Source organism: Mauremys reevesii, linkage group 1 (assembly GCF_016161935.1).
Source record: "Mauremys reevesii isolate NIE-2019 linkage group 1, ASM1616193v1, whole genome shotgun sequence".
Lineage (NCBI taxonomy): Eukaryota > Metazoa > Chordata > Testudines > Geoemydidae > Mauremys > Mauremys reevesii.
In genome coordinates, this window is record NC_052623.1 from 67774393 (window position 1) to 67789466 (window position 15074).

Sequence of the window (15074 nt, forward strand, 5' to 3'; positions counted from 1 at the left end):
CATCCCATGCATGACGATGTGGTCCCACTAGTCTGTGCTTTTGGTCTTTCTCCAGCAGTGCTACATTGGGGGTATCAGTGGCCATACAAAGTGTCATGAGCAGCACCAGCCAGCCAGTTTGAGTTTACCATGTCTGTGTCTTCCTCCTCTTCCTCTGTCATTAGCTCTGTCAGTTGCCTTTGGTGGGTCAGAAAAGGCCACCAGAATGTCCACCAGCATCTCACAGAAGCTCTGCCTATCTCCTTAAAACAGGAGTGAAAGTGCAAGTGAGAGTTCTTCAAATGGTGACTCCTCCACATAGGCTTCCAGCAACCAGAGTCAGCTATCGACCAAAAGGATGGCTCAAGATGGGTCAGCAGGCTGCTCAAACTTCCTGTGACATTCGGGGTGGACAGTCAAATTTTCTCACACTGCACCACAAATGGCTAGAGCAGTCACATTTCAACAGGAAGGTAGGAAGTCTTGGATATGATTGGACAGACTCAGGCCTGTGTACTGGAGTTATGGATGCTGGAGCTCTGGTTCAAAAATTCAGTCTAGGTGTCAGCAACCACCGTAGACACTCAAGCCCTGGGTTCACAAAACCACGGTTCACTGACTTTACACTGCAACGTAAGTCCAGGGTTAGTGGACCTAGAGACACCCATAATATGACAACTACTTCAAGTACTGTTTTAATTAATCAATCTCTTGAAAGTGTTTCTCTGACATAGGAAGAAATTGCATTTCCATACCTTAGTAGTTTTTGCTGAGTACCAACCTCATCATTTGAGGTTAGAGAGAAGTTTAAAGTTTCAAGAAAAGGAAAAATATAACTAATGTTTAAGTAACAAAAAAGAGACTACTGTCTTTAACTACAGGATTCTTTATGCAAGGTAGCTAATTAACCCTCAGTGAGGGACCAAATGGTAGGTATTCAAACAGACAGAACAAGAAAATCTGTAACAGATAAGGGACAAAACTATGTTCCCAAGAGCAGGATAATGGAATCTACTTATGTACTGTATTCTTCCTCTCAGCCTTCCTGATAACATGAAGGGCATCTTGATAACAATACTGTAATTAAAAACAGACTATATACGGCTTATCTGTTGTAACTCTTCAACCTATGTAAACACTTATGAATAGAAGGTTCAGTTATTGAATTACATGGATTAGAGATTAACCTTTATAAAGCTCTTCTGGTTCGCTGTGGCACTGCAGAGACTGAATTAAAACGTTTAGTCGTGCAGTAAAGTTGAGTAGGAATTTTGACTCTGTCCAACTCCAGGTTTAGTGAAGCCTAAACAAAGAGCACTGATGGACATAGAATGACAAGACTAAAATGAGAGGTTTTGTATAATCTACAACACAATGTATTAACTGAAAGGATTAGTTATTAACAGCACGTTATGTTCAATATGATTAAAAAAGGGAAATAAGTAATCTTGGAATTAATTACAAGAAATAATTGCTATAAGATTGAAAAGAGATTGTTGAGAAATGGAAATGGTCTAAATCCCTTAACTGGCTTTGATCATTTTAATAAACCAAATGTGACTACATTTTAAACAAGAGGTACTATTTGCTTAGCTGAATTAAGCACCTATAAGCTACTGATTAACAGCACCTAAGACTCAGTGAAGAATTGTAGAAAAGGATTTTATTCAAGACATTGGTCTACCTTCTTCCATTCAGTTGTAGCCAAGATTTGCTTAATTCCCATGAAGATAAATGGTTTAAAATTTCAGTATGGAAGTCAAGGATTTTCATTTGGATGCCTGAGGCAGGATCTTAAGTTACATAGTAGTTTACGCCTCTCTCTCAGTGAGGCTTTTTTTTAGTATTAATTTATATTGCCAAACAGTCCACTGTCATCAAGTAGAAGATTTGAAAGTCCCTACAAGTTGGAAGAGAAATCAAAGACAGCACCTTATTACGCCTTGTACTAAGAGACTCAGGGTAACTTTTCCACACAGTCTGTGTTTTTATTTTATGCTGAAATCTAGAAATAGACCCCACACCACCTAAACGATTTTGGCTCAGAGAAATTTAAAACTAGAAAACAAGAAGAAGTTAGGCAATGCATCTTAGAAGGTAGTGTTTAAACTACACATCCATTGAAGAGTTCTGAATTAGTTATATCCTTTCAGAAAAGATCTAGATTATATTTATACATGACTGGTTTAGGCAATGCCATACAATATATGCAATGTGCCAAACTAGCAGCCAGTTCTGTCACGCCCTCCCCAACCCCCAGCCCCGCAACACTCAAGTGTCTTCCCCTTCTAAAACTTGGAGAAACCTAGAAAGTAGTAATACCAAGAGATCAGGGGAAATGCCAACAGCAAATAAAACAAGTGCTCTATGTGATATGGTGGGCAAAAAATAATTAATGCAATTTTGGGCTGCTTATATAGAAGAACTGCATCAATGAGCACAAGAGATTGTGCCTCTAGTAAATTCTGGTGAAGCAGCACCTGAAATACTATGTCAATTTCTGGGCATCTTAGTACTAGACTGTGTTCTTTGAACTCATTTATTCGGGAACTGGAGGGACTGCTTCATAAGGGGAGCATAAGATAAGACAGTATCTAACAGAGTGTCTTCATGCATCTGAAGAAGTGGGTTTTTTACCCACGAAACCTTATGCTCAAATAAATCGGTTAGTCTTTAAGGTGCCACCGGACTCATCGTTTTTGTGGATACAGATTACCACGACTACTCCTCTGATAATGGGGGGGGGGGGGGAACCTGCAGAGAGAAGACACATTTAAAGGGTATTGTAATAAGCAGCTATGCCTAGACATGTATGGAGAGATCCGTTTTTATATATTCTTATTCACCTGAAATTTGCAGTAAAGCTACTTTAGGGAGAAACTGCAGGTTTCTGTTCAGACAAAACGCCTGGAAGAGGAAAAGAAAAGAAATGCTCTCACATGCCCAGACTAGTACCATCAGATGTGCACTGAAGTAATATCATGAGCTAACTGGAGACCAGAGGGTCCTCTGGAAAGAAAAAAAAGATGACCAGACCACCATTAAATAAAGGAAAGTCCCCTTCCTAAAATGGCATATGGACTTAAAAAGGTCTCTGTCCTTGCCTTCTTGATAGTGTAAACTTGGGAGTGGGGAAGAGTAAAGTAGTAGATATGGGCTATATCTACACTACGGAACACCACTTCTCCCAACAATGCTAGCTGAGCTGACAAATCTGTGTCTACATGGAGGTTTTGTTGGCATAGCTAAGTCACTCAGGGGTATGTTTTTTCACATCCTAGACTGATACAGCTACACTGATGTACAGCTTAAGTGTAGACCAAGCAATGGACTACAAATAAAACAACTACATCCATTTCTGATTTTGACCTAAAACATCTGACCTTGTTAGAAAAGGCCTAGCACAGTACATTTTTTTATTTCACCATGCTAGGAGACTATGATCCTTTCTCCTTTCTTTTGGTAGAAGATCTGGCCAGAGTGACCTATGCATGTGTCATTTCCAGACTGCGTAAATTAATGTAATCCATGTATCAGAGAACGCAGGTAGAAGCAACACAGAAGCTTCAGTTTGATAGCCCAATTTTCATTGGGATAAGCCACAGAGAACAGAACACTGGTGCTCTGCACTGTCCACTGATTCCCAGTTCACTTCCAATGTCAATTCAAGGCCCCAGTCTTACAAGGCTATGAACAGTTCAGGACCAGGATATGTTAAAGATAACCACTTCATCTATTCTATGATTTTCTGTGCTATTCCAGAATAACGCAGGTAAAAAATCCCCCAAAAAGCTTGCGAGAGCCAGGGGCATTCATTTAAGGTAATTCTACTGTGGAACAAGCTACAGGAAATAAGACTAAGGCAAAATCTAACCATTTTCAAAACATGCTATAAATTTCACTTATTTGCCAAAGTCTTCCCATCTTAAGAAATGCTACAAGAGTGCACAATGACAGAGAAGCTTCTTAAACTGGGAATATTCATTTTGTAGTCTATTATGGAAAACATTTTTTCATATCTCGATTGTATTCAGCACTAATCACTGTGAGAAGTTTTACAGATTGCTTTAGTTTTATCCGTCATTCAACATTTTCTTCTATTACAAGAACAGTATTTTGCTTAAAAGCAAGCGTCAGCAATGAGGGACAAATTGCTGACCGACTCTCTCCTTGCGGAAGAGAAAACAGATGCTGGCTAAATGGTACACAGGTACCCAAAAGAGTCTTGGGAAGTGCTGCAGTTTCTGCTTAGAGGTACAGTCTGGGCTGGTATTAAATAAATCCTTTCATGGGTACTAGGACTCTGAGCACCAAGGATGGAGAAACATTTCATGTGGTGCAATGCAAGGAATGCAACCAGGAACATTCTTTTTTTTTTGAAGTATAGCCTTGAAAAAAAATCAAAGAAAGCTTAGATCGGGCACTAGGATGTGTAGAAGCCCCATCACTTGGAGCATTTAATACTGGACTGTATAAAGCACTGTTCAGACAATCTGCTGTAGGGTGTAATCAGGTAGTAGAAGGAGGAAAGAACAGGACTAATCCATCTGTAACATTTCTAATTTCAAGATAACAAACATTTTACAAGCATAAGATGATCAGTATCATACTGTCAGGGAAATTACCTTCCTCTGGTTGCTGAATTAGATTTACTATGCATTTTATACACACCATCCTCTGAAATATCTGACACTGACACACCCTCCCCATAACCACACATTTTTCCCTAAAATAAACACATTAGAAAACTCACAAAGCATCTATGAAATGAAATGAAAAATACATACTAGGTGATTTGCTTTGCCAGCATTTATTCCCTAAACATAAAGAGGAACACATTTTAATAAAAATGAAAAGCCTGTAATTTTCTAAGTTAAACACAAAAACACAATATTTGGGTCCACAAATCTATTCACTTAGGCCTACCACTCTTGTATCTACTCTTAGATATTTAAAGATGTATCAATTTACTTTTTCAGCACCTGAGCTATTAAGAGGTTTTGACCAAACCAATCATAACGTATTAAAATGTGCTTACTTGATGCACAGCTGACAAAAAAGAGTGGAGGTCTTTAAACATGTACAAAATTCTGAACTCAAAAGTTCTATCGCCTGATATTTTACTTTCACAATTTTTCACCATTTTAATGCCGTGAACTGCTACAAACTACTTCCGCAACCACATTTGCAGAAGGGAAGGAATGTACACAGGATTAAATTTCATGAGCCACAATTCAAACTCTTCTTCCCACCCAGGGCTCAACCAAGAACACTGATCCCAAATGCAAAGGTTAAGTTGAATAAGTAGGAATAGGTTCCATAGCTTTCCTGAGTTTGTTTTGTTTACTTGATTTTGTCCTTCAAGGTCTTTGTTCTAAATTTAGAACAACCACATTTCCCCTGAAACTGCAACAGTAGTGTTATCAGCCTACAATCTGTTCTCTCTGAAATCTCATGTTTAAAACTTTAATATCTCTCTGTTGACTCCCTTTTAATACAAAATTATTGGTATATTTTGATCAAAGTTCTCCTGCTGTGTTAATTTCTACATATATGATCTGGATGCAGAGACACAAAACCTTCCAGGGAGTTCCACTGTATCAATGGGAGACTTGGAAATCAATCCTTTTCCTATCAACCAACCAATCATGAAACTGAATGACAGCTGTGACAGAATAATCCAACATCTATGACGTACTTCAGGACCATGTTACATGTTTTTATGTCAAAGATTTCATGTTACTGTACCTGAGAAGTTATAATCTTTATTTTCATGGTCTGATCAAACACCAAAGTCATAATTCTCTGCATTTGTGTGTGGCATCTTCACAACTTGGGCACAATACTTCACATCTTTCTTTTCCCACACACGGAATTTGTCACGTTGACTAGAAGTGTATTTTCCCCCAGTACAGATGCTTGTAGCCATTACAGGGTAATTTCACACAATCAGCAAACCATCTTCTATTAATAATCAATGTTGATTTTAGTTTTTCCTAGAATCATGTATTACCAGGCCCTGTGCAAGATTCTTTCAAATCAAGTCCCCATAATCAATTCACAACACAGGTTCCAATATCCAGTGACAGTTGATTCTACCAAGGAGACATGCCCCTCCCTCAAAACATAAGTAACTATTCCTCCCACCCCGAGCTTCTAGAAAGTTGTGACAGGGATAACAACATCCTTGACATTCATCACTTCACTTTTAATTTCAAAATAGTTAAAAATTATTCAGACTGAAGTTAGAGCCAATTTTCTTGTTTCAAACCCCTTTCAAATATGGTATTTCCATAAACATCAATGAGTGAGTGAAACGCAAAAAATAAAAAACATGAAGAAACCCCACCCCACCCCCTTCCAGTGAAAAAAAAATTAAGTATTTTCACAAATGTAAATCCTGTGTTCCTTTACTAAGCCATATAAATTTGATAATTGCCTCTGGCTCTGCATACAAATTATTGGTTAGTCCCTCTGAATAAGCTGGCAATCTTAAAAGTTTTGATTTCATGTTCCCAACTTGACTGGTGGCAAGAAAACTTCTCAGGTAAAAACATGCCACAGTAGAAGCAGTGACTAGCCCTTTCCTCTCATTACTACACAGTGGTCTACCCTGAGCACTTCCCACCCTACCTAATTTTGCCCATCCTCGGTGAAGAACTTTCTCTATTACAATTCATGTCATCCATATCAATATTCCTGAACATCTCAAACTTTTGGATTCATATAGTTGCAAAAATCAAGGTGAGAAAACCTCTTAATTGCTTTTTTACAACTCAAAAAAGACAAATTAAAGTTTTTAAAATCACACAGTTTAAGTTCAACTTCACTATGTAAAATTTTTCATACAAACTGCATTATAATATATTGTTGAATACATTTTGTACATGTACAGTTTGTGTGTGTATACACACACACACACACACACACACACACACACACACACACACCACTTTAAAACCAATAATTACATCTGGAAAAGCAGTTTTAGTACAAAACAGAACTGTAACATACCTTGAAATTTTAGACCTGCTCAAATGTAATACTACACAAACTTTAGACAGAAACTGACATATGGAACAAATATCTCTGTAGCATACAATACTGTATTACCACGATTCAGAACTGTTACCATTTGTTGATTTTATAATAAAGATTTCTTGTGACATCATAAACCACAAATTGAAACAACCCTGTCACATTTGCATCCCAGGACATTTTAGTAGAATACATTTATCCTTGACTTGTCAAACTTCTGTACATATTTGTATCTGATTCTGACAATACCAAAGTCATCAAATTTAATACAGATATGTACATATTACTACGTGATGAGTAATCACCTAGTAAATCTGTAGTGAAAGCAGCACACTAACTACTAAGTAGGAGATTGCTGAATTACAGTCATTTGTAAATTCCAGAGGTATCTATATAATACACTTACAACTTAAATTAGTACAGCAGATTATATGAAAACTGAATAAATACTAAAATTTACCTTTTCTGTATTGTAATATAAAGATTTCAAAGTGGTAAACAAGGGTGGGCAGCCTTTACTGAAGTTAACCCTCAGGAACTTATCCGTTAGTTCTCTAAATGTCTCACCTAGAAACAAAAGTGTATTTGGTTATATTTTAATGTTTGTGAGTGCTGTATACTGATCAGTGTTTATATTTATACAACTATGGATTATCACCAATAACAAACTCTACAGAGAGAAGTGTTCTAAATCTTTGATTTCTTTCCTGTTAAAGAAGAAAAACAGAATAAGCACATCTTCCCCCATAAAGAAATGTTTCTGTTTGGGGAAACTAACATGTGGCCATGACTTTCTACACTAAAATCAGTTTTAGAATTTTAAACTGTTTGGAAGACTTGGTTTCATAAGGCAGAGTCCCCACATCTTTATCAATATTGTAGGAGGAGGTTACTGAAATACTTAGTTATCTGAATGTATTTGTGGGCACAACCACAGTACTTGTTGTGCTATGATATCTTTCTATAGCAGAGACAAGATTTCTGGGAGAGACTTAAGAAAGGAAAGTAACTAATAAGCAAATCAACCTTTATAGCACTGATGTCTGAGAGCATCTTAGGTTAATACTTCCATGAATTATGATGAGTCAACTGGGAAGACACGTGAAACAGGCATAGAATATTTTCCATATGCTCAATAGAGTTGTATAAATATTTTAGCTACCAAGCTGGGAATATTTACAAACTGAAATATTTTTGACAGACCTAGAAAAACAGAAATTAGAATAACTAAAATACCTTGTTTGTTACAAAAAGGCATGGAAGACTAACCCAGCGAGACACTGTGTGGCTCTCATTTAAGTGTGAATTATCTTGCTTTCATTTCAAGTGCTGCTCAAGAATGAGGCAACTCGTTTTTATTACCACACCCATTCCCACGGAAATAAATATATTCGACAATACAGACTTGCAATTATATAAAGTGTTCCAGAATCAACACATCCATATAGAAAATTATCCCTAGTAATAAAAACAGGCAATGAAGTTTTTCCCTTATTTTCATGTTTTTCTATTTATGGGAATAAAACATTGGGGGGAGGGATAGCTCAGTGGTTTGAGCATTGGCCTGCTAACCCCAGGGTTGTGAGTTCAATCCTTGAGGGGGCCACTTAGGGATCTGGGGCAAAAAAATTGGTCCTGCTAGTGAAGGCAGGGGGCTGGACTCGATGACCTTTCAAGGTCCCTTCCAGCTCTAGGAGATTGGTATATCTCCAATTATTACCTTTATTTAATCTGAAGATGGAAGGTAGATAGTAAATTGTCATGTAGCTGCTGAGAAATCAATTTACAAGATGAACTGCTTAAAAATCAAGCAGAACATAAAGGCGACTATGTTCCTGAAAAGGATTAATTGAAGTAAACATCTGGGATTTAAGTGAGGCATGAACAGCATCCTTTAATTTTTGGCTTGATCTGTTGTGAAGCAATGGTAATTTTGAAGTTGCACCCAAAACAAACAAAACACACATGTAGACTTCAGGAGCAAAAGAAAAAAAAATGGACTAAACTCAGGCTAGCCCAGTGCTTCGAGGGATGACCACACTGCTAAATAAGTGAACTGATCTTAAAATGTATTCATCTGAGGATAATTTAAGGAATATGTTCAGTCACTCTCCCAGTTTTCAGTGCCAGAAAATCTCTGAAGTAAGTTGTAAACTTTACATTTTTTTTTCTTTGAAAAAGTTTTGTATAGCATTACAACTATACCTGTTAGTTTCTGTATAATCTATATCTTCAAGTTGTGGCCAGCCAAAGAGCATAAACTAAATGCACTCCTTTTTGAGCACATAGTGGGTATGGCTATTCAGCAACTGGAGCACATGTACCAGAGCTAACTTTGACCACTGTCACTTGATAAAAATAGCAGTGCAGCCACAGTAGCACGGGCTAGCCACCCAAGTACAATTCTGTCTGGGACCTAGGGAAACTAGGCTACACTGCTATTTTTAGTGAGTTCAATCACACTAGTTCAGGCATGCCTACCTGTGCTCCCCCAATTGCAGTGTAGATGTACCCTGTGTATCAAGGCCATTCAGAGGCAAGCAAAGAGTTGAGCTGCATTGTTAATGCACATCTCATCGGTAGGTTCGTTAGTCCTCAGGACAGCGTGAACCACCATTTCAAACACCAATGGGGCCTCCCGGAGCTAATTTTAAGGTAAGAAGGATAGTGTATATGGTGTATATCTGAGTCAAGTAAAGGCTCCTCCATGAAGGTGACAGCCACATGGAAGCAGAGTTTAAAAGATTTTGTTTCATAAGGGAGACAGACACAAATTCATCATCAGGTAACATATCTACATTGGTTTCTAGAATTATAATAGTACTGAGAACTCTTATAGCTGTTAGAGGGTACATCTATGCTGTGTTTTAAAACTTGCAGCAGTGAGACTCAGAGCCCGGGTCTACAATTTTAGTCTCACGCTACTGCATTAAAAACAGCAGTGTAGATACTGCAGCTCAGGCTCTGAAGCCTTACTCCCTCCCTGGGCTTCAAAGCTCTAGTTCAAATGTCTACACTGCTGATTTTAGCGCCACAGTGCAAGTCCAAGTCTGTAGGCCTGGGCTCTGAGCCTTGCTGAAAAGGGTTTTAAAAGACAAACCCTTACTCTCCAAGACACTGAACAAATATTAACTAGAGCAGTGAATATTTATGATCCTAATTGATGGTATCAAACCCTTTCTATTTCTGTGAAGATGTAAAAGTTTTGCACCCTGTACATTTCTATAAGATGGCAATTCCTTTTAACAACTTAAATGCAGCATCCCATGGACTTCAATACTGCACAATAAAACAAAAAGGTTATTCTGCATGCACAGTAAAAAAGGTTATTAACCGGTCCCGTAACTGTTGTTCGAGATGTGTTGCATATGTCCATTTTACTCTGTATGGGCATCCTGTGCATGGCTGTTGCAACTTTTTCCTCAGTGGTATCCGTGAGAGTGGGTCAAGCACCCTCTGCTGCAGTGCACCCTTTGAGCAGGAATAAAGGGCAGATCCACTCCTGACGCCCCTCAGTTCATTCTTGCCAGAAACTCCAAAGCAGTGGGATAGGCAGGTGGGGTGTGGAATGAGTATGCGCAACACATCTCAAAAGAACAACAGCTGTGGAACAGGTTAGTAACCTTTTTTCCTCCTAGTGATTGCACATGTACATTCCACTCTCAGTGACTCTCAAGCTGTGAAATTAGGAGGCTGGATCAGAGTCTATCTAAATAAAGACTTGAGGACAGCTTGCCCAAATCTCTCATTGTTTTTAGTATGCTGAGTGAGGTATAATGGGCTGCAAACATGTATTGAAGACCCAGTTACCATTTTACAAATGTCTATGACAGGCACTTAACCCAGAATGGCTGAAGACAGCCGCTTGCAATCTCGGTTGAATGTACTGTCATTCTGTTTCGTGGAGTAGCACTTGATAAATCACAGCACAAGTGAATACAGGAAGCTAAGATTAAATCTTCTGAAAAGAGAATGGGAGCCCTTTCATTCTGTCCATGATCGCCACACAAAGCCGCAAAGACAAGTGGAACCGCCTGGACCTGTAGAGGCAGAAAGCCAACACTCCTCTGACATTTAGATTGTGCAGCCGCTCCTCATCTTCATTTGAGTGAGGCTTTGGGAAGAATGAAAGCAAATAAATTGCTTGGTTGATATGGAAGTTATACATCACTTGTGAAATAAACTTTGGATAAGGACACAGGTAAGCCTTATTAAAGGAAATTTTACATGGAGGGCCAAGCATTAATGCACGTAGTTCACCTATCCTCCTAGTAGCATTGATGGGCACCAAAAATGCTATCTTCACTGAAAGATGCAGTAAGGAACAGGCAGCCTTTCAAAAATCTTATTGACATCCTATTAGAAAATATGGAGAGTATCAATCTAAGGGTGGAAAGTTGAGATACCTCTATCAAAGTCCACCTAGCAGCTAACAGCTAACACTTATTGTTTTAGGTACAAGAGATAGTCCAAGATATGCTATCCAAGATAGTCGAAGAATGCGTCAGCAAGACTCCAGATTGTTCGGACAAGAGGACTGCTTCCACTTCGTCAATTAGATAAATCTATATAGATGCCTTCCTACTATTTAAAAGCACATCCTAAACCCTCTTTTGAACAAGACTCTTCCTGAAGGTCTAGCTATGAAGGAGCCAGGCTGTTAAATGAAGCACCTTCAAATTTGGGTGGAATAGCTGACCATGGTCTTGAGAAATTAGGCGTGGGTCCAAAGGAAGCAATGTCAGAGCTTTTACCTACAGGGAGAAGGGTGGAGAACCAGTGCTGCCGAAGCCAAGCTGGGGCTATACGTATGACTCAAGCATATCCTGTCTGATTTTTAGCAACATTCTGGAAGAAGTGGAATTGGTGGAAAAGCGTACAGAAGTTTGCCCATACCAGGGCTGCAAAAAAATTTCTGAGAGGGAACCTTGACTACGCTCTTGAAGGGAGCAAAAGTTCTTGCACTTCCTGTGGTTCTTATTACAAAGAGGTCTAACTGGGGAGTCCCCCACAGCTGAAAAATGCACCTGGCTATATTTGGATGCGGAGACCACACATGGTGACTTAAATGATCTGCTTAGGTGATCTGCAAGCTCATTCTGCACCCCTGGAAAGTAAGAGACTCTGGGGTCAACCAAATTGGCAATACAAAAAATCCCAGAGTTAGACTGCCTCATGGCAGAGCTAGGACAAGTAGGTCCTTCCCAGCCTGTTGAGGTAAAATGTTGCCATTGTGTTTTCTGTGAGAATGAGCAAACTTTTCCCATTGATTTGGGTGAGAGAGCCTGACACCAGCTGAATAACTCATTTCCCTGAAATTTATGTGTAAAAACAAGTCCTTTTTGGACCACAACAACCGTGTCTTAAGGGAACCCAGATGAGTCCTTAAATTTTGTTATGACTAATATCTAAAACTCAATAATACCTTAACAAAAGCAACTCTAAGCTCTAACTCAGACATAGAATAAATGTTCCTACCAAGCAGATCAAGTTTTTTGGGGTCCTGTGATTTAGAGACAGCATCCTGCTGCCCCTAGCATTCCCTCTCAATAATTCTCAAAACAACCAATGACCCTAGAATGGGATGTGAAAAGAAATACTCAAAGCCTATATTGGTACATATAGTAGTATCAATCCTCATCCTCTCGGATGTCAGAGGAAGTGAGGAGGGAGTTTGTCACAGGTTATTGGTTGGGCTCTAAAATCACTTCATTAATTGGTAAGGCCACACAAGGGGGCCAGTTGTGGTAAAAATGTCAACTAGTCTATTGGACAACTCCTTATCTTCCTTCACTTGGTGATCCAAAGCTGAGGCAACCAATTTTAAAAAAGTTCCTGATGAGCCTTGAAGTCATCAGGTGGGGGTGAGGACCTTCCTGAGGATAGTGCCTGTCCCCGTGCTGGAGTCAACAGTGCCTCCTTACTCAATGATCTATTCAATCCTCCATCACCCTTCTCAGTGGGCATAAAAGCCAGAAATCTTCCTCTTCCAGCCTCTTCCTTAGAAGCCTTACGCTTATTCCTTGGCACTGGAGATCATGACTGATGCCAGAACTCTGCCAACACTGGCAGAATGCTTGTCACTGAAGCTGAAGAAGCGGTCCCCCTCTTCGAGCAGGAAAGTTCCAATGGTAGTCTGAGTAGCTTCCATCAAAAGAAACTTCAGCCTGGCATCTATCTTTTTTGGTCCTAGGCGCAAAGTCCTTATAAATTTGACAACTGTCTGATATGCAAGACTCAACCAGACACTTCAAACAGCTGGAATGCAGGTCACTCACAGACCTCATCTTGGAGCAACAACAACCAGGGTTGAAGCACAGTAATTGAGGCATTCCTCAGTACCACAAATGGAACACAGAGTAGGGGAACCAAAAAAAATCAATTTTTTTAAAGCAAATCACAAACACTATGAAAAATGGGTAACTATCTACAAAAAATAAGACACACTGAGAGAATTTGTTAAAGCAAGACCAACTGATCCAGCAGCCATCCTGGGCAGTAAAAAGGAACTGAGGGGGGGTCAGAGGCAGTTCTGCCCTCTATGTCTGCTGACAGGGGCGTGAGACAGAGCACTTGAGCCACATCAACAGGTACCGCTAAGGGGAAAAGTTTCTGACAACCATGCACAGGATGCAATGCACATCTGCAATCACTGGAAGAACCACTTTTTCAATCATTTTTCCATACTTAAGAACACGTACCAAGTTTCAGTATAGAGGGTTTTTATAATTTGTTTTTGAAGTGTAATAAACTCTCCAAAAAAGAGAGAGCTTATAACAAAGTCATTAAAAAACAGTTAACTATAGCATTACTGAATATGATGCTACAATTAAACTTCATACTGGAAAATGCTGCAAACCTAGTTTTGAGCTACAGATAACCTGGCAAGGTACAGCATGGTAACAGTAGTTTACATTAGAGATTAAGTTAAAATTTTAACAAAACACTGCACTACATTGTAGCATAAAATTATTTGACGTAGGCTGGGAGCTTTCTTGGGAAAGCCACCATCACTAGAGTTAACTTGCAGTTGTGAACAAAATTAGGCCCACTTTACAGCTGATTGCTATATACATTTATCAGCATTTGTTCCAGCTTATAAAATACAGGGAGATACAGGGACAGGGCTTGGGACACCCGAACAAAAATAAAAATACTAAAATCAAGCTTCTAACCCATTGGGTGCAGTTGCTGACAACTAGGTTCCAGGCCAATGAAACAGTACAGAGAAGCCTCTACTGTAGTTTTCTGTGCAACACCTCAACTGTAAGTAGAGCTTCCAATTTCTTCTGCTGCTAGCTTTACAGGCAAACTTCTTATAACTGTCAATAATATAAAGTCAGTCTTAGGGGACTTCTCCTCTAAAAGGCTAGAGAGGAATGTTATCACAGTGTATAAACAATTAAAGAAACAAACGTTGAAATGTATTATTCCCTTAACACAATAGCTTACCACGCTTCATACTCTGATCTGGGGACATCACCTAACACACAGCACAGGAGCAAAGGCAAGAATAGATATAGCTCTCTCTCCCTCTCTCTCCTTATAATAGATACACAGCTATCCACTGCAGTTTCATCAGTAAAGGCAAAATATTACCATGCAGCCTTTGTAGTGTACTATTGAGATTTTTGTCCATATCAACAGAGATGCATAGTCCTCAAGTGGTTGAAACCAAGCTTTATGCACCTTTACATATAAATAGATGTTCAATTTTTAGGACAAAACAATTACTGACAGCTTAATAAAAAGAACAAAAATTAATAGCATTATGGAACAGATATGCAGTTTGTTACCTGGAACAAAGTTTAAAGGTAATCTTCTAGGTGAAACTGCTCTGGGATGTCTTTTACTAACTTCTTCATAAATCTGAAGCCTCTCTTCTAAAGTGCCTATCATCAGTAAATATAACAGATGTAAGAAACACTGGAGAGAAAAATCTATTTTTGCATTAAATTCTTGTTTTAAAAAAGACATTAAAAGAAATCTATAATTCTAGATTTTAATTAGAAGGTACAGATTTAGTTACAACACCGCAAAAAATTTACACTAAATTT

At 38.8% G+C, this 15074-nt stretch overlaps 1 protein-coding gene across 8 annotated transcripts in view; it reads right to left on the bottom strand.

The window, feature by feature from the left end:
• Positions 1-15074, bottom strand: part of NAA16 (N-alpha-acetyltransferase 16, NatA auxiliary subunit) — a 96539-nt gene that overhangs the window by 36089 nt on the left and 45376 nt on the right. For 6 of the 8 annotated variants that reach the window (XM_039530279.1, XM_039530288.1, XM_039530296.1 and 3 more), the window contains 2 exons: positions 14814-14909; positions 7478-7584 (listed from right to left, as the gene is read on the bottom strand). In XM_039530279.1, coding sequence (XP_039386213.1) covers positions 7478-7584; positions 14814-14909 — 203 coding nt within the window. The remainder of the gene's footprint in view (positions 1-7477; positions 7585-14813; positions 14910-15074) is intronic. The other 2 variants (XM_039530328.1, XM_039530325.1) reach the window with 1 other exon arrangement.